Below are 21268 nucleotides of genomic sequence, written 5' to 3'. Positions count from 1 at the left end.
CCATAATCACACAATGATACAACGATACAAGCGTCGGTTCCTGTAATATTTCAATACAATCGGAACTGAGCCCGGATAGACGTTTCGTATAACGGAAAGTTGTGAGTGAGCGCACACTTTCAGTTAATTCGCAGTCCGGGCGTTGCTAGTCCGAGCGGTTGATCTCGTGTACCGTTCTGTTTTCCTCCTGCGAGCCATTTTGGTTGAGTGGTCAATGCACTCGCCTCCTACTGCGGCGAACAACCCAGGAAGGCCGCCCTGACTGGGCAGTAATGAACACCAATGACGAAGAAGTAAATCACTCAGTGTAAACATGTAATTATTGCAATATGTTATAATGAAACATGTGATATTGTAACATGTGCAAAACATTGAAATTAAATTGAAGGTATTAAAATTAAATCGTAAAAATAAATGGTTAATATTACGAAGAAAGCATATACAACATTAGTACACCATATAAACCTGGGCAAAAGTGTACGTAGTACTGGCGTTTCTTGTAAACAATGTGCATGTAATATATATATATCTATGTATATATATAAATATATTATATTTATACTACGTTGTGGGTGCCACGTTACTGAAACATGTGTCAGAAGTTAGTTTTCAAATGATGGATTGGTATTATTATTAATACACTTTCAGATTTTTTTTAGTTAATTAATTTGTGAAATCCTTAAAACTTATTCACACACATCGATTATTCCGAATGAAATAAAATAAAATGAAATAAAAGCTGTAATTGTTGTACCACGGCAAACCGTGTTTGATTCCCGGCGGGGTCAATAGTGGATTTTTGTTCGCAAGTGGAAAACATGGCGGTCGTTGCCGTGGGTTTCCTCGGGGTGATTCCGTTTTCCCAACCCATTCAACGCTACATTGTCATAGCATCACAACTCATCGTCTCTAATGACCCCGATGTCGATAAAACGTTAAGTAAGACTCTTTAATTCATTGGTTCATTTTACCATCGGAGGCAAACAACCACCCGCTCGCTAAAAACATAAGCCCAGCTGTGCTAATGACCCCACTTGGACTGCAACTCTGCAACAGTTTAGGACACAAGGGGGTGAGGATAAGTCTTGTTTCCAGGTATATGTTGCCAAGTGTTCAGTATTTTATCTTGAATCCGGGCACAGACAATGGAATGACCAAAGTCATGCATAAATTCTTCACTTTCACCTACGTGGAAAACTTTCTCCAATACCTATCAGCAATGTCTGTCTCCAATTCCTAGCAGCCACATCTGTTTACAATAATTAGCAGCCGTATCTGTCTTCAAATAAAAAGTCTTGTTTCATATTACGAATGTGAGGGACTATTGCTCGCACTATCATCCGCAAATCAGTAAAACAAGGAATTGTGAAGAAACGAAACCTGATTAAAAAAAAAAAAAAAAAAAAAAAACAATATAATGTATTTAATTTTGTTCATTTTTAAAATTCATGTTCAAACGTTTTCTTTATCACGTTTAACATAAAGTACCTAATGGAGATAATTAAAGATGTTTTATAAATTAAAAATATTATGTATTTTATGATTTTGTGTTATGCTAAATTCATAATATATTTTGTGTGTATGTAATAAAGTTAATATAATAAACATTCAAGCCACTTAGTTAAAACAAAACTATTTTTTTTGCTCTAGTTTAGGAAATTTTTCTTCTTATTTAGAAATTTTGACGATGAATGGCATTAAATTTTACTTTCTTTTTTTTTTCTTTCGAAAATAGTTGCTAAAATTTCAGTTGGTGGAACACAATGTCGCTTAAAAGTATAGACTATTGTTTCTACAGAATAAACACCATCTGTATAAAAGAAAGTAAAGAACTGAAATACTTATTAGTAAGTAAACATTTTAGGCACCTGACTGGAGGGAAATCTGGATACATGAACTGTTTTTAGTTTCCTTTTCTTTTTTCTTCCGTGCGAGACCAATGACGACACAGAATTTTTTGCTTGATAGAATTAGGATAGATAAATAAAATCATAATTTGTTATCTTACGTCAACAAAGGGTTTGGGCAGTTACAAAAAACATTCCCAACCGATTCATGTGTGGTTTGTAGTTCCAGGTTTTGTAACAGCCACCTTGCATTACCCAAAATACGATAGCTACGTGGGTGGTGGATGATGGGGGGGGGGGGGGGGGGGTTATATACCCCTTGCGAGCATGTGCGCTCCTATCGATCCGATACTATTAAAAATTAAATAGAAACGGAGCGCGTGTCCAGTGGCAGATACAGTAATTTTTTTGAGAGATTTAAAAATAAAGTCAACTATAATTCTCAACATGCATTACTGCTTTTGTGGTTTGTGATTTCTAGGTGTTGTAACAACTCACCTTGCAAAATAACATAATGTCTTCACCCAGATCTCACATAATTTTTCATAACTTCAGGGAGTGATCCCCCTCCCCCAACACGTTACTGATGATTTCTGATTCCTGCAGCGGCCCTTATTGCATGAACGGGTCCTGGGTCTCAAGGCAGATATGACAACGTAGCAACCTGTCTGGGTCACCGAATGTTGTGCAGAACTACAATAGAAACGATTTATTAAAAAAAAAAAAAAAACTGCGTTAGATTCACGAGCGATTTTTTGCACAGAGCGAATAGCTTAAACTGGTGTTTTCACAAACCATCTGAAAAACGGTATATAAAAAATTTGGAAAGTAAATACTGTAAACTCTATATGCGGGTAGCCTAAAGAGAAACTTTATCTTTATAACCAGCTATACAGTTACAGTCAAAGTCTAAGGTGGGCTTAACTATTAAAAGGTGGAGTAAGGGGGGGGGGGGGGGGGGCTCACAATTTTACTGCGCATTGAGACGAAAGTTGTGATAAAGCGTCAGTCAGTCTACACCTCGCATAACCAGATGCTTTTGTTAAAATGAAATTGTTCAAAGCGTTTTTCTGAGAGCTTTTTTCGGAATAGAATATTTAACTTTTATAAAATACTACTATTATTTTGTAACCAAATTGTATTTCTGAAGTTATTTCGTGATTGGGCTTGTCAATCAATTCATTTAGGAAAGAAACACCCATTAATCGGCTATCACAACCAGGGCCGCAACTAGGGGGGAGCAAGCGGGGCATACGCCCCGGGCGCAAAGCTATGGGGGGCGCCGAAATCGCTTGCATTGTAATTCCTTCCTACTACAACTGGTAACTGGTAAAAAGTTTTTTAACTTGCATGCCAGGAATGTCTAATCTGATTTACAATATAACGTCTCAACATATTTAATGAACAAGTCTAGTGATTATACGGACTACTTTATGGACATAGTGGGTTCATGCATGGAAAGTACAGTAGCACAGAAACTGTTACATGTAGGTATGGAAAAGGCTTAAATGTCACCATTTTTTCCGTGGGAGGGCCCCCTGACTCCCCGCTTCATTGGTGTGGTATGTGAAAAAAAAAGAGTTGGGGGGGGGGGGGGGGCGCATGAATCCATTCATGCCCCGGGTGCCAGAGACTCCAGTTGCAGCCCTGATCACAACTATACTACATTGTTACCATAAAAAAAAGTGAGCCACTCTTTCAGTACACGCCAGTGATGTGTAACGAGATAATTCTTGTGTTCTCATGTTGCAAATAAATAATACGAATCTCGGACACGTAGAATTTTTTAAAATAATGCCGAGCGTGATAAATAGGTATATTCGCAAATTGTGTTTTCAACTACGTTCCTTGACGCGAATTTCACGTAGTTTCCGCACCAAACTCTAGAATTCTTTGCTGGACTATTGAATCGACTATTGAATAATTTTTTCAGCTAACATAAATTTTAAACTATATAATGAAACAGCTCCGATAAAAGTGAAAGACTTGAAAAAATACCAAATCCCGGCTTCGGACCTGATTTTCGACAAGAAAATTTTCAAAATACTGTCCATCTTGTTAAAATGCGTTAAACAGTTAATACTATAAAATTCACCTTTGGCTTTGTGAACTTAAGTTCACGCCATCCTCCACAGATGTCAGCACCCTGGTTGTTTCACGTTTCCGTTCCGTGACTTTCCTCGCATTCACAAAATTACTCCCACTAAATGCCATGTACCGAGAGCTAATATGTAACACATTAAAATATTAATGTCTAGCACAACATATGCCATTGTGTATCATAATCAACCTCCAGATTTGAGAAAACCCGCATATCGGTAGAAACAGCTGAAAGGATTGGTTTATAAGTAACCTATGTATGTACAATGTACTAAGAATAATGTATGACAATAGTATTATTGAAAAACATTTTGGAGTGCAAAGTGCACGAACGTATTTTTATTTTTAAATCAAATTTGCATCTGCAGTATACGTTTCAGAGCGAAGTTTTTTTTCTTTTCATTTACCAATTATTTTTATAACGGCATGTCATACCAACTTTGCTTTTTAGTACCGTAATGCGTCGCCACATTGACAAAACTAAAATAAACACCTTTGCTCTAGGAATAAAAATAATTTTGCCGTTACAATGAAAAACTTTAAACTGAAAGTAGAAAAAAACAAAACAGCAATCACGATGAAATCAACAAAAATAGGAAAAACGTTTAGGGTGGCTAAAAAAAAAAGTCTCAAGCTATTACAGTTATTTCATTGAGCAGTATGTACTGTTAGTTGCCACTACAGTTTTTACTAGATTGCAGAAGGCGGTTGGCATGTGGAAGTGAAGCTCGAACATCTGCCGCATATGTAAATATATGTGGTTAAGGAGCGGTTATAAGATTTAGTTTATATGAGCGTAGTCATTCGAGCCGCGTGTAGGGCTGAGAAACCGGTTTTTGTGTGGCAGGGATTGTTTCGTAACCGTTATCCCGTTTGGTGTAGGGGAAGCGATATCCGTGTCAGTAGTGCGCTTGCACGAGCAGCGGGTTGGCTGAGCGGTCCGCGTGGAAACTGCCTTGTCAGCGTCAGTGGCTACACACATCGTGCTCGTTTCGAGTGGAGGGCGTGTTGCGTTCGAGCTTTTGCAACGATGCCGCAACCGAAGCCTTTCGAAAGATTGCCAAAAAATGTGGTTCCAAAACATTATGATTTAGTTTTGAAGCCAGATTTGAAGACATTCGTGTTCGAAGGAAAAGAAACTATCAAAGTCCAGGTAAATATGCACTGAAAACTTTCAGAGTGTGAAATTCGTCAGAATATATTGATCTTGAATGTCATGTCGATCTATTTCGTGCAATATGCTAGCCAAAATTTCGGCAACCCGGAGGAATATTATATTATTTGTGACATATTACAAATATTGAAAAGTGTTACTTGCAATAGGGCCTAGTGTTATAACCAGGTTCTTTTTTTATCTTGCTAGGTGAAGACCTCCACAAACAAGATTGTGTTGAATGCTTTGGATTTGAATATCAATAACGTGGAGTACGTTAATCCTGAAGGGAAACTTCTGAAGCCGTCGACCATCGATTTGTCAATTCCGGATGAAACTCTCACACTCACGTTCGCAGAAACTCTGGCCCCTGGAGATGGAACCTTGGCTATGGATTTCACGGGCGAGTTGAATGACAAAATGAAAGGGTTTTACAGGAGCAAATATGTCAGGTAGGCCTTAGCATAATTCTAATGTTTATCAATGGTACACATACGTTGCGGCTCTTTAACCTTCAAAGCACCCAGCTGGTATTCAAATTATATAGGTTCTTTGCTATTTCTAGCTTTAAGTAAAATCTGCAGGTACACTAAAGCCAATAATTTAAGAGATTTAAATGAAAATGTAAATTATGGTACTGTTGGCAGTATTGTGTTCATTGAGAAGTAGTAAAATAATTTGTGAAAAGTTTGAAGATGCAATGTTTGACATCCCTGAACACCACTAACCATTTGTAATTGAAGATGATGGATTGATCGCCCAGGCAGTTATGACAGAGCAGAGATGATCGCTGGTTAAAAAGGAGTGAATGTTGAAAGTAACTGCTTACCGGAAATAAGTGGGATAAATTTAAAAAAAAATTAAATATCATCCAATTGCAATTATAAAACACCCTTTTGTGGGAATCACTAGAAACATTAGTAGTACTCAAAAACACAATTTCAGGATTTTTTAAACAAGCCGCAATCTTAACATTCACTGTGTTTTCAAATTCCAGTGTTGTATTTACCTAACTGTAAAAAAAAAAGGGGGGTTGTCTGTCCGACTTTGGCTGTCTAGATATTGCATTATTATCCCTAAAAATGGTAAAATTCTCGCATCGTGGCTTTTCCGTAAATAAAATAAACTTTGAAAAATACTTTTTTCCAACACTAAAGACGTTCCTCTATTTGCCCTGTAAACAGCTTTTCTTAATTCATACTAGTATATGAGAAATTACCATTAGCTGGGTAAATAGAGATGTCTTTAGTGTTCATAAAATACTTTTTTAATTTTATTATTTCATTTACGGAAAAGCCGCGACGCGTGAAAACTACCCTAAAAATTTGCTTCAATGATCCAGAGAATTTTGGTACACACATTATGTTGTAGGTGTTAATGTTGTGTGTTGTAAAGTGTTCTGTGGTGCCACAACCAGTGATGTCGGAGGCCAAGTGGTGACTGGCCACAGCGCGGTGACAATGCTGTGCACGACTCACGCGCGCCGCATGTTCCCGTGCTGGGACGAGCCGGCGGTGAAGGCACTCTTCACCATCTCTGTGTGCCTGCGGTCGAACCGGCTGCTCGCCCTCTCCAACATGGTAAGACTGGCGTTGATGCCGCGTGTTGTGTGTTGCCTTGCAGCCCTAGCGGCGAGGAACGGTTTGCAGGAGTCACCCAGTTTGAGCCCACCGACGCCAGGCGGTGCTTCCCGTGCTGGGACGAGCCCGCCATCAAGGCGACCTTCGACATCGCCCTCACGGTGCCCAAGAGCAAGGTCGCACTCTCCAACATGGTGAGTTGTGGGCGTGTTGCTTTCCGTTGCGTTCACGGTCACAGTGTAGAGATGTTAGTTTTTTGGGAAAATTTTGATAATTTACAGGAAAAGTTTCCAAGTAATACTTCCACGTAAATACACATTTAAAGTTTATCAATTTTTTTTGTGGTAAAAATTCAAAAAATTGTTTATTCATTTCCTTATTTAATATATAATTATATCTATTTTTATTTCTAATCATAGTTTTGAAGCACATTTAGATATGGTCAAGAACTTCACATGTAATAAACAGTTGTACAATTTTGGAAAAATATTGATTATTTACAAGAAATTTTTATGAGTCATACACTTAAACACAAACATATTTTATCAGTTTTTTTTTGTACAAACGGAACCAAAAAAGGTAATTGTCTACTGTAGGGGCGTAATTTTAAAAAAAAGAAGGCAAACACCCAAAAATGTATTTTTTCAGCTCCTTATTTTATAATTGTATTATAAATTTTATTTCTAATTATAATTTTGAGGCAATTTGAGATATTTTTGAGAACTTTGCATGTAATTAATAATTTTAATTTCGCCTTTGCGGTATTGCAGCAGCTCATGGTTGAGTTCTGGTAAACACTGAATAGTACTATTCCAGCCACATGCGTAAAACTGTATATTTGGCTTAAGGATGGGATAAGAGATATCTCAGAACCTGTTGTATTGTTGCCCCCTACTGTTTACTTGATACTATCTGCAACACGAATCTGTGGTTTTCCAGAGATCCTTGGGAATACAGCATAGCTGAGACTTGTTTTCTAAAAGAAAGGAATGCTAATGTCAGTACGTTTCAGTCAGTCTTGGTCCCGGCTGAAACATACAAACATTAAACATCCCTGTATTTATAAAATAAGTCTCGACTATTTTGTTTTCGTAAGGATCTATGAAAAACCACAGGATCATGTTGCAAATAGTATCAAGTAATCATTAGGATGGTAACAACAGGATCAGGGATAACTCGCGTTGAAAACAGTTTCAGCTACTCTATTGAAGCACAACACAAATTCATGTCACTGTATGTACCTTACAGGTGATATTTACAATAATTTTACACCATTCTATTACCTGAAAATGCAGGTTTTCACATGTGGCTTGAATAGTAGTTTTCAGTGTTTGCCAGGACGCAACCATGGCAGCAGCTACGATAATTCAATAGCAAACTTAAAATTGTAAATTACATGTGAAGTTCTTGAAAATAAATTAATTTACTTCAATATTATAATTAGAAATAAAATATGGCACTGAATAAATCCATTTTTGGGTGTTTACCCATTTTTTAGGATGGTGCACCTACAGTACACAGTTACCCCAAATAAAACATGTTGTCTTTCTTTACCACCTAGTGGCTTACTTAACATTTAAGATTTGGGAAGGATCCCATGCTTTCCTCTGTTAACTGATGGGAACAAAGAATTTCTGTTCAAACAGTACTGCCAATACAGCAGGAAATAAGTTATTGTATAATGTATATCAGTATATCTGAAATTATGTTAATACTAGCTGGATTACCCATGCTTTGCTACGGCAGTCTGCTGGCAGAACACACTCTCACATCTCATTACACAAGCCCCTCCTCTTGGGTGCACCACTGTCGTTGCAAAAGCAGTTGCCATGGAAACGAAAGTATCAACAGTGAAATGGTGAAATTTCATCAATAATAATTGAAATTATGCTTTAGGGGCTGTTTTCTCAAAATCTCACCTAGACTATGACTTTCCTTGTGATTCGAAGATCAAGTGTGCACAATTTCATCGAGATCAGAGCGAAACCCTAGAATTGTATGAGGAACACACAAATGGTAACTCAAGGAACATTTTAGAAAATGTTTCAAATTTTTTTTAAATTTTTTTATCTGTATGGTATATTACAGCTGCACCAGCATGGCATCTATTTAAAAGGCCTCTCAAAACTCACCCCCTTTTAATATTAATGAACTTGAAATTGGAGCTCACCTTATATAGTTTAGACTGTTGTTAAAAATGTGGTTTCACGTCATCGTAGAGAGATAAAATACATACCAGTGTGTAAGTCTAATCGTAAGCTTTTAAACACAAGAAGTTTCATGAAATATCATTCCAGTTTTGCACAAGGGCGCCCATACCCGGGGGCAGGGGGGGGCCGTGGCCCCCCCCTAGCTTTCAGGGAAGGAAAAAAAATAGTGTAGTCAGGTGCTTTACTTTAAAGAAAATTATTTAAATTCGGTATTATGTAGAAGTGGTTCAACACGAAGATATTATTGTATATCGTTTTTTACATGTCTGCTTCATTTTTTATGTTAGTTCAAGCATTAGTTTCTGCCGCTGCGATATAAGGTGTTGTGTACAGGGAGAAAACGCTGTTCAAGCGCAACGCCCGTGGCGAGTCATTCCCCTTCGTAATGCTACCCAAGCTCACGCGATAACACAACACAACAGATTTAGAACAGTCAGAGTTTAGACGACGCGACAGTTGACACGTGCTTGTAGACGGCGAAATGTTTTGCTACTTTTTCGTCATAATGTGTATGTTCACAAATAACATCTCAAAACAGAGATTTTTCAATAGTCTTTAGGTCTACAGTTTTATGCATCTGGTCTAGATTTAGTTTAGTGTATTCAGTCAGTATAAATAACTTAAGTGTAAATAAATCAGTGAAAGTGTTATTATGTAGTGTTTCTTAGATTTCCTCATTCGTCACATCCGTTCAGATTATTCACAATTTTTAAGGTAAGCTAACACCTTTAAAGTTACTCAAATAAGAATTATTGTCCAGAAAAGTCTACAACGTAAAATTTATGTTGGAATTTTGAATTTGAGGAAAACCACTTTTTCCCTTCAAAAGTGTTTAAAGGGATAAGGATTCCGCTACCTTCAGTAGACTCGTAAGCAATTTACACTAGAATCTCGATTTTACGTACGCTCACGGTCGCTTGGATTGCATTCGTAAAATCGTTATCTTCATAAAATTTTAAACACCCCACCCCGTGAAGATACATGTTATAATTTATTGAACGGAATATATATAATATTAAATAGTAAAAACAAGACTGCCATCTGCCCTCTGCCCTCCCTTGCGTTCCCCTTATTTTTTTTTAACATTCCACAACTTGCCTCATTGCATAGTGACATCACAGCGACTAAACACAGTTGCACCACGCATTGCATCATGTTAACTTTTGTGTGGTGACAGTAGGTTGTCCGACATGCCTTTCTTGGATATCTTTCCTTTTCGTAAGACGCGTGCTACTAAAATAAATTTATATTTGAGTTTGCAAACTTGTTCACTCCTTGCCAGAGACAACTGAAAACAGACGAGACTTTCCAGGGTTAGGTTGATGAGCTGGAAGAATTCCCTGCCTTGCATTTTTATGGACTTCACCTTATCATATTTATCAGTTAATCTTTAACAGATAGGCTTGAAGAATATGAATGAACGCACTTTTAGTAACATAATCGAGGAGATCAAGCACACAGTTCAGTGTACACCTGTACTGTTTCATAAAAGTGATCATAGGTAGGGACTGAAAAAATTCGCGGTTTCAATGACCACTCGGATAGACTCCACGATTCTCTATGTACTCGGGCAACTATCACCTGGTCATTGGCTACCGACTCGGGACACCTGTTTATTGCGATTCTTATGATTCGATACTTCTTTAGTTGAGTCTTTGCCATTGGCCTAGAGTCCTTCAGGTAAATTGCGGTCCAATCACTGACGCAGCATTAAGCTAAATGAGTTTGGATTCCAGCCTGTCTTGAAAGGAATCCGCGAATTTTTACTGTCTCTAATCATAGGCTTATTTGGTGAAGAAAAACGCTGCTCTGTAACGACAGACATTCATTAAAAACACAGTACATTTTAGTGCGAGAAGCCCTTGAATTTGTGATAGCCACAGGGAATTATTTGTTTGTATAGTAAGTTAAAAAAAACTTAGTTGAAAATTCGCTCGTCACGTCTACTTGCTGTCAGTTATACCATTTTTGAGCGTTTTTTTACTGGGAAACCGATGCAGCGAAGGTAATGAATGCGACACATGTCAAGATAATGCCTAATGGCATGGGTTGTTGGATATTAGCGGAAAGGAGAGGAAGTAGCTACTCAATATCGTTTCTTTCTCTCACGCTTCACAAGGTTTCAAGCTCAGTTGCTATGCTCACGAGCTGGAAATGTTGGAATGAGTAAGTAATGTTGAGTATAGTTCATTTGCGGTAAAATATATATTTTTACGGCCTTGACATAATTTTTCAATCGAAGAAATTTCAAACTTTGCGACAAATAAAGTGTAACTAGTCCATTTTTTCTTTTCGATTTTGAGTTTGATGCCGCAATAACTTATACAATATTCACTAACGGTAAATGGCTGTTGTATTAGCTTTAAAATATGAATACGCTGTGCATAAAAAATTAATATTTTTATATGTTTTCATAGTGTTTTTTTAATTTTTATTAAATATATTTTGGTGTCAAAATTTCCGAATTTTAGTTGGTTCCTGAAAAATGTATTCGTAAAAACCCGGCTTCGTTGAGTCCGGGCTCCGTAAAATCGAGGTTCTAATGTACTCTTAATTCTGAAGTTAAGTACTGAACATGTTATTTAAGGGTTTATCAGGGCCGTATTTACGCGCAGGCTATCTAGGCTGTAGCCTATGGGCCCGCACCACACGACACGAAAAAAAATTATACTGCGATGTGGATCTTCTTATATTCTTAAAATACGCGTCGACATATTGTCCAGTTGTTTTGTGTGGATTAATTGCGCTGAACTAAACTCTTCTGTGTAAAGCTGATTATGAGTTATGTCAGCATTTAGAAATTTTCGATTATTTTCATTGGTTTTGGTGTCACTTAATTCCTTAACCTCTAAATAAATACTGTTTGGTTAAATTGTCTAGTTTAATAATAAACTAATTTTTTCTGCGCTTTACTATCACTTAATAAACTTATAGTCCTCGACTACTGAATCCATCTGTGCTAATTCTAAATGATAAGCAATTATGATTCATATCGAAACATAGTAATATTCATTTAATTGTGAAACAATTTTTGACTATAATTATAAGCGTATTTCAGGTGTTACATTTAAAAACAACTGTTTTCTGACTGTGATAACATATTTAAATCGTTTCTCTCCCAAAGTTGAATCTTTTGACCAACACGTTTTCAACTTTATAATTATTTTAATTTAATTTGTACGCGACATTTATTTAGGGGTAAAGAGAGCAATTAGTTGAAGGACTGTATTCTTGATATCCGTGTACCCGAGACGCTGTAAAAGTTTAAGGACTGTATTCCTGCATTTTTAATGCTAAAAATTCATTTGTTTCAATAAAATAGTTAATATTTAATTAATAAAGTAGCCAATAAAGATTTTTTTTTATGGCGAATGAGTACTGTGGTCTAGTATTTTAGTAACAGGACAAAAAATTTTAACAGGGTCAGAACTGGAACTATTTTATGGCTAGTAACAAGCCGCAGTTAAGTCTTCCAAAAGATTAAAAATACTTCATACCCCTAAGTCTGGCCCCCCCCTACAAATTATCATATGGGCGCCCTTGGTTTTGCATGATGCCAGACGAACTAACAAACAGACAAACATACAATTATAGATTTATAATAGCGGAAGTGTAACAATCAGTCAATCAAAAATGAAATGTTGGTAATAGAAAAAAGGAAAACTTTTTGGAAAATATCTCGAATGGGCTGCAAAATAACTTGACTTGAAACCCATTGAAAATCTGTGGGACATGGAACAGCGGGAAAAACTCAGACATCAGTATTCCCACAATGAGCCAGTGGGTTTTTTAAGGCCCTCCCGTTTCGTTCATCTGTGCATTTCATGAATGCTCCATTCTCTAATCATCTCGCATTGTCTCTGATAGTCAAGTCATTGGGTTACAATTGATCTATTAATTGGAAATAAATAAATTTTTCACTCAGGGTTTGTAATGGTGCACCTATGTGCTACTCTTTCAGCTAACCAGACAGAATAATACTGCTTTGTGTGTCAAACTGACATTTGCTGCTTGACAGTAAAATGTGCTATCACCCTATCAGTAACACTGAAGGTGCATAGAAAGATTAAACACTCTTGGAAGAGTGTGGAAATAACCTGTTACAGTCGAACTATGGTGGCTTATCTTACTGATAAACAAGTAGCCTTGTTGGTTTCAATGTCAACGTTATACACATATTTGTAGAACTTCGTTTCTCTCAAAAGACCCTTTGTCCTAATACGATTAATACGCTGGGTTTTGGTGCCAGTCTACTCAATTGTCATGTACTATATTTAAAAGAATTAACAAACAGTGCTTACATGAAATGTTCAACTGACATTTAGAGCTTTGTGTGTTTTGTGCCAATAGATGTAAGTTCATTAAAAATTATTTTTTGCATACCATAATAGGAAAATCTTGACAGTTCACGTTAATTCCTGTCATACTTGATCAGTTTTTAAGATATGAATTTTGTTTTAAATGTTCAACTAAGCTATATTTGTGGATATATTTTCATATAGTAAAATTTTAACTATAATAAAAGTATGTAAAACTAATTTAAAAATTTTAATAATTAAGTTGATATATTTAATTGCCCAAGAGTATGATTTCATCTAGAACTCGATGGAATTTTTTTTTGATTTTGCAGAAAATTCTTTGGCAAGTTACTGGAAAATTTCCCCAAAAATACTTCACTGGAAAAATTAACATCTCTAATTAGGACCACCATTTTGGGAAGCAAAATCATGTCGTCGTTACCTTGCAGCGGTCTGGTTTTTTTGGCTCCACTTTCACTAGCATGCGTTTCATCAGGACACTTCCAGTAATAAATTTTGATGAAAATGTGAAATCATCAAAACGGATTCAAAACACATTAAAGTTTATTATTGAGAGATAAATTGTCTTTCGGTGGACAAAAATACTAAAAGGGTTAGATTTTTTTTTTTTTTTTTTTTTTTTTTCCCATCATATGTCTCACCATTAAGTTTATTTTTCAAAATGTGCCTTTCTTATGTTCATAGAAAACATTGTTTACTGCCTTATATGGACATTGTTAATGGAGTCTTGTAATCTAGGCTGGGGCCATGACTTGGTGGTTGTTCTAACTGATGTTTTACTGTATGTATCGTCAGGGTGTGTTCCACTTAACTTCAATCAATTTGTTGTTTTATTTTCTGATGTTTCTTATAACATTTAGAAGAAACGTGTAGAAGATTTACCTATGGTAGATTTAAATCTGATACTAGCAGATTTCTGATTATTCCTGTTAAAATAATCCTTCGTTGAAGGGAATTAAGCCCCACCATCTTGCAAATGCAAATATTTTGATACAGCTTGCACTAAAGCTTCAGTGCTAAATTTTTTGGTTTGACATGGCATGGCATAGGACATAGATCAGGCTACTTTTTGAAGTCAGCACTTGTGAACTGGTGTGACTTTCATGATAGTTGTAGTTGCAGGAATGAAATAAGTTATTTCTTCATGGTGCTTAACAGACTAGAGCCTGTTAATAAACATGTGGTTGCAACAAGATATTGATGGTCTGGGAGAGATGATTTAAGCCTTGACATGCCAAAAATTGGGATAAATAGTTCAAAATTAGAGTTATATCAAAAAGATGGATAAATCCAAAACAGCAGGGCGTAATCCCCCTTAAGCATGTAATGAAATGTACAACCATTTTTAGTATTGTGAGTTCATAAGCTTATTTTAACCCTCTTAATTCAGGGTCAGCCTGGTGTACACTTGAGTTACTACATAGTTGTTTAAAGGCAGAGTCTTACGCAGAATTTTATTTCATGAGGGTTGGCGGGGAGGAGGGATAGAACCACTTTCCTGCTGTTTACTTTCAAATTCTTTCATTTTGTTGGTGTAATGATAGATTTTTATGAATTCTTTAGGATTTCAGGGGGGGGGGGGGGGGGGAGAATACATACCCCATCTTTTCTCCCCATGCATACACACCTGTTTAAGGGGGATCAGTCCCCGCCATATTGGTTTTTAAATATTAAGCCACAGCTTGCAATACAACTTTGGTATAATGGTTTATGGTTTGACATGACATAGCGCCTAGCTTTGTGCACTTACTGATGGTTCCAACAGATGTTGCTTCCGTGAATTAATTTTTTTTTCTGGCGGTCCAGATTGCAGCCTGTTAGTTAGTAACAAAGGATTAAATCTTGGAAAGATAATTAATGCCTTTTCATGCCATAAATCAAAATTATGACAAATTGTGGTTTAGTTTACTAAATTATAATATTGTGGATATCATTGGCTTTATTTTTATAAATACTGTTTTTTTATGAAGGTAGTGTAATATTAAACATATCAAACGATAAAATATTTCATAGAGCTATTTTCATGAAACCCAGAGTCAATTTGAGTTTGATAGGAGTTGCTTTTTTTAAAAATAAAATACTGTTAGAATGAATGTCTAAGACATAATAAATTGTACAGAAATATATAAATAAATTTGCAAGCATGAATGCATTATTATTACAAATCAGAATCTGTAATGTAAAAAAAAGGTCAACTAATATGAAGTGTGTTATCATTTGGGAAACATTATTTTCTCAGTCAACAGTCCACAAATGTTTTGTTACAAAACTTAGGTTTTAAAACAATTGTGTTCATGGAATTTTTGAATGTTATTTAATATTCCAGTAATCTTAAGTGAAATTTTGTTTGATTTTTTTATTTATTTTGTGATTTAAAAGTTTCTTGGTGTATTAATGCACATTTTGATATTATTATATGTTGCATTTTGGTGTTGTTCTGTTTTATCACAGTTCACCATGAAATCTTGTTTCGATGCATAATTCTGTTAGTTTGTATGTATTATTAGGGACACCTGTATTTCGCGAATACATTTCGTGTCAAGGTATTTCACAAAATACTGTAGCTTTTCTCCTGTGGTTATTGGCTGAGGTCGGTGAGAGGTGTCGTCCCGCTCTTGACGGGGCCAATGAGAACGTGGTCACCGTACCGCTGCACCCTCACAAATGCGCCGCGACTCTTAAGAAAAAAAGCTAGAGTGTTTTCGTGAAGTACCCTTGACGTAAAATGAAATCGCGAAATGCAGGTGTCCCTATGTGTAATGTGTTTGAGGAGACAGTTGAAATGTGTGGGTGTGTGTAGACAGGGTGGTGCAGCGAGGGTGGTGGAGTGACGTGCCGCTGGCTTGTTGCAGCCAGCCGTCAGCGAGCTGTCGGACGGTGACGTGCGCACCGTCAAGTTCGACACGACGCCCGTCATGTCCACGTACCTGGTGGCGGTGGTGGTGGGGGAGTACGACTGCGTGGAGGACCGCTCGGAGGATGGCGTGCTCGTCAAGGTGTACACGCCGGTGGGGAAGCGGGAGCAAGGGCGCTTCGCCCTCGAGGTGGCCACCAAGGTCCTGCCCTACTACAAGGACTACTTCCAGATCGCCTACCCGCTGCCCAAGATAGACCTCATCGCCATCGCCGATTTCTCCGCCGGTACGCCCCTCGAACTGTTTCCTCGTGGTCATCTGGCTCGGCACACGACTGGTTTACCTGAACATGCCGTGATTGTTTCCAAAACTGTCGAAACTGAAAGTGGGGGTTTGATTGTAATCACAAATTTGTATCTTTCCATTGGGGACAGGCAGGGGCTCAACAACAGGGGGGGGGGAAGGGTATTTTGCCCCCCCCCCCCCTTCCCTCTGAAACCTTGAAGTAGGGGTAAACGGGGGCAAAGAAAGTGCTGTGTAATCAATTTTTAGATAATAAAACTGCCTAAATAGCACCATTTTCCACCTTGAAATACAAATTTTCCTGGGGGAGGACTCCCGGACCCCCCGCTTCAATAGGGGGGATCGATGATTCTTTATAAAAAGGTATATTGCCCCCCCCCCCCCCCCCCCTGGAAATTTAGTTGTTACGCCCCTGGGGACAGGGTAGTTGAAAAACTACAGTCTCTGCCTTTTAATTGTGTCACTTGTGCAACTTTAGACGTTGGTTAATTACCACCTCCTGAACCTTCTACTCAGTTGAAAAACTACACTCTCTGCCTGCAAACTGCGTCACTTGTGTGCCACTTTATCCGGAGCTTCCTGAACCTCTGCACAGGCGTGGCAGATGAGGGTGCAGGATGAAGGGGTGCCATTGGAGTTTGTCGCTGAGTTCTTTCTATTTTCTTCACTGTGGCTTCTGGGAGAGACACCCCTCCCCCCTCCCCTTTCACTCTCCCAGACGACCACTGTGTATCACCACAGTCTTTGCTTTCTGAACAGCCACCGCTTTTCAAGTGCAGTCATAAAAAAAAAAAAAAAAAATTTTTCTGCCGGCAGGTTGGTGTTTCAAAAGAGACTTAAAATTGTAGAAAGGGACCAGTAGATATGGAATAAATTTTATAATTTTAAAGTGCTAGGTACCTTAGTTGTGATTTACAATCCATAAAGTCTTTTTATTAAACTTATAATCAAAAAGTTCAGGGTCACATTATATTCAGGGTAGCATTATTTTCTGGTAAATACATTAATTTACGAAGCGAGATGGTGCAGTAGTAAGACTCTGGACTCGCATTCCAGAGGACCCGGGTTTGAGTCCTTGACTGGCTGTCCAGATTCCGGTAGTTTTCAGAAGTCTCTGTGGCAAATGATGGGATGGTTCCTTGTACTAGGCCATGATAGATTCCTTCCCTGGTATCTGTGGTCTACATCATTGCATGCTGACCATCTCTTATGGTTAGAGCCAAGATTTTATGGTGTTATAAAAATAGCAAATTTTGTCATTAAAAATAGTGGATTTTGTCGTCATTGTTATTTAAAATTTAAAACACATGTCATAATAAGTACATATCAAGCACAATTACAGTGTTCAACTGCTTCAACAATTTGTGGTAAGACACTTCAAATGTGTACATTAAACAATACTATTACATACATATTGATGAGAGTAAGTAAACAAAAATCTGCAACTATAACATACCGTAATCAAAAAAACACACACACGCACTTTCTCTCTTTCAAAAGCCAAAAACTTTACACATTTACAATTTCTTGTAATTTTTCTTTAAATGTTGTTACAAATGACTGTATGGTGACAGCTAGAGATTGTGTTTATTTACTTTAATTTTAAAAACCATAGAGAGAAACAACTATATAATATTTTTTACTTTACACATAACAATTAAGGATTTTAAAAAACCTAAACTAAAGATTTATGAAATGAATTGTATATTTGAATAGCCATTATGAGGTACTTACGGTGATTTTCGCTGCATTTCGGTGTCATTGACTTCCATTTTGGTGTTTGGCAGTGTATTGACTTAATTTCACTGTTATGGTTTTATCACTATTGACCATATATCTTACCTATACTTAATGGCCTCTGCATCATTTAGACATGAAGTGCAAGAAAAGAAATGTTTAATTTAAACAAAACAACTTACCTCAAAGTAGTGAAATATTATTAAACAACATCCAAAATTCAATTAATGAGACTGTTTTAGAATGTAGTTCGTAACAAAATGTATGGATCAAGTGGATGTAAGAAAATTGTGTTCTCTGAATGATACACTTCAAAATAGCCTACCTTATTTTTATATCAAAGATTCTGATTTGTGCTAATAATACTGTACATATATGCGTGTGATTTATTTATTTTTCTTTGTAATTTTTTCTTAGATATAAAAAATCATTTTAAGTTAGGACAGGTTGAACATGCTATAGAGTACACTCACATTTCCATTTATTTATTTATTTGTTTCAAATATAATATTTGCTTACCTATTTGCACAATCAGAGGAACTTACAAGCTTTTGAGTTGCATTGTGCTAACATGTATTTATTTGAGATTTTTTCCCCATGAATGCAGGTGCCATGGAAAATTGGGGTCTGGTCACCTATCGAGAAACTTGCCTTCTGGTTGACCCAGAGAACACGTCGGCCGTTAGGAAGCAGTGGATTGCTTTGGTGGTGGGCCACGAGATAGCACACCAGTGGTTTGGCAATCTAGTTACTATGGTGAGTGTCAGATATGAGGACATTAAACAACATTATTTTTAAGGGGTGCACTAATAGCGTATTGTAATGTCGAGCTCAGTAGTGCAAAAAACTGAGTATATTCGGGTTGAATAGTCAGCATAACCTTTTTTTTTTATTCCATTTTCCTTTTAAGCTCAACCAACAGGAAATAGTTTCACAAAAGTACACGCTGTACGTAGTAGGTACCTCATGATGGTTTTTGAATCACTATCAGAGTGTTAACTGCATAATAGCCTACGGTCTCTACCTACAGTATGTTGATTTACTAAAGAATTTTTAAAACTGTATTATTCCTATGTAATTTAGCTATTTGAATTTTTCTTACAAAAAATTTGTAAGCAATTATCATCTTTTTTATAAAAATATAATTAACTCTTTCAAATTTTATCATGAAGCACAAGGAAACTAAATTATGTTTGTCCATTTGCAGTGCAGTTTAATTTTAGGATGTTAATTTGGAACATTAAAATGAATTTTTCACAGACACACAAATTTTTTATTGCAATTTTAAATATTAAAGATTGTTATTGCCCTATTCACTATTCGCCCAGTACAAGAATATTCTGGGTGTATGTACAATAATATTGTTTTTATGCTCAGTGGGTGAAGTAGCAATGCCATAACATTTCAATTTTCTCAATATAGCTCGGGTTACTGTGAGTGAATATGGTGCATCTATGGTAGTTATTGTGCTTCTGTAGTATCTATATTGGTTCTTCAGTAACTGTAATTCTTATATGGTGACTATTTTGTTTGTGTGGTGAGAATGCTTCGTCCATGTTTATTCATGTCGTTCCTTTGCCTTCACTTCATGTTCATTATTATTTTCAGCTAGGTGGACGGTAAAATACATTTATTTTGTGCATTTATTTCTTTTTAATGACATACTGTATAAATAATAATTATATGGAAAACTATATTCGAAGCCCATTTTAATAAACAGTAAATGCAAGTGTCAAGACCGAGCTCTAGTTTTATTTCAACTGCAGGCCAAATCCATCCTGCAAAGCGGGTTGCTGGGACAACTTTGGGGTCAAAACTGAATTGGGTCGGATGTTGTGGTGTATCTCACACTCATTAGCAGCACAGAGTAAATGATAATACCTGGAGTAGTTGCATGACGCTAATTAATCATTTGGCATACATACATTGAAAGGTTAATTATGTATGCCAAAACAAATTACATTAGGTTTTTAATGTTATTTGTTAATCTTTCTAAGACTATAACTATAAATAATGACTTTTAAAAGAATTATTACACTTCATTCAGAAAAATGAACCAAACACCAATTGTTTAACGGAAGACACTTTGTAGCAGCCAGTCACTATTAATGTCAGGCATTTCATTAATTTATATTACTGAAATAGTACTGAGTTGTGTCTAAGAAGTTTTTGCTCTACGGCTTACATTTTCGGCAACAGAGCACTGAAACTAGGACAGTGCTAATAGTAGAAAACCCATATTGTAAAAATATGCTTTAGGCTCTCTATATACTCTTTGTCCAGCGTAATCACGATGGTTAGCTGATTGATGAGGTGCAGAAGGGATAACAATTTTTTACTGGTTCAGCTAATTGTTTACGTGTGAGTGCAAGGACAGGGTTCCTGCAGACAGGGAACACCTGGAAAACAGGAAAAGCTCAGGGATTTGAAAAGGTATCTTAAATACCTGGAAAACAGTGAATTTGACAATGTCTTAGTTACAAAAGTCAGTACTTTTTTATACTATGTAGTATCTTAATGTTTTAAAACTGGTAAGTATTTGATCATAATTTTTGTGCTGTTAATAATTATACTGATAATTATTAGCATTAATGTTGTAGTAGTCACAGTAGAAGGGGGAAAAAAATGAAAGCAAAAATACATCCAGCACTACCATTATGGTTAAAAGTTTTATAGTTCTTTTTTTAGATGGTGTTGACAAAACCATTTAATTATGTAACTTTTTGTCCTACAGTATTTTTACACATATAAAATTGATACTTGATTACTGACTTTTCACATATCCAATGAAGAATATACTGTAGCTGCCATTCCTAACAACAAAGTTAAGTCTAATGAGTGCAGTTTGTCAGTTTTGCATTGCTACCCATGATTGCAGGAGTGGTGGACTCATCTGTGGCTGAACGAAGGCTATGCATCTTTCGTCGAGTTTCTGTGCGTGGCCCACCTCTTCCCAGAGTATGACATCTGGACGCAGTTTGTGACGGACACGTATATCCGAGCCCTGGAGCTCGATTGTCTGAAGAATAGTCACCCTATAGAGGTGAGTATTAGGCCATGCCACCTGTGCTTTTCATATTGGCTATTGCTAGAGCTGTGTGCTCAACCAAGAATTTACAATAAATTTATTTACTTTTGACGTGACAACGTCTAATAAATCGAAC

The 21268-nt window shown here is 36.7% G+C and overlaps 1 protein-coding gene across 3 annotated transcripts in view; it reads left to right on the top strand.

Moving 5' to 3' along the window:
* The first annotated feature begins 4559 nt into the window (after positions 1-4559).
* LOC134533288 (puromycin-sensitive aminopeptidase) overlaps positions 4560-21268 on the top strand; it is a 72747-nt gene continuing 56038 nt past the window's right edge. The window contains exons 1-6 of one of the 3 annotated variants that reach the window (XM_063370767.1): positions 4560-5100; positions 5311-5552; positions 6724-6874; positions 16062-16350; positions 18712-18860; positions 20983-21147. In XM_063370767.1, the coding sequence (XP_063226837.1) occupies positions 4738-5100; positions 5311-5552; positions 6724-6874; positions 16062-16350; positions 18712-18860; positions 20983-21147 (1359 nt within the window). In that variant the 5' untranslated portion in view covers positions 4560-4737. Of the gene's footprint in view, positions 5101-5310; positions 5553-6517; positions 6681-6723; positions 6875-16061; positions 16351-18711; positions 18861-20982; positions 21148-21268 lie in introns of all 3 variants that reach the window. The other 2 variants (XM_063370757.1, XM_063370748.1) reach the window with 2 other exon arrangements.

The sequence above is a fragment of the Bacillus rossius genome, chromosome 1, assembly GCF_032445375.1.
Source record: "Bacillus rossius redtenbacheri isolate Brsri chromosome 1, Brsri_v3, whole genome shotgun sequence".
Taxonomy (NCBI): Eukaryota; Metazoa; Arthropoda; class Insecta; order Phasmatodea; family Bacillidae; genus Bacillus; species Bacillus rossius.
The sequence above is the reverse complement of the archived record's forward strand: the minus strand, read 5'-3'. Positions and strand labels throughout refer to the sequence as shown.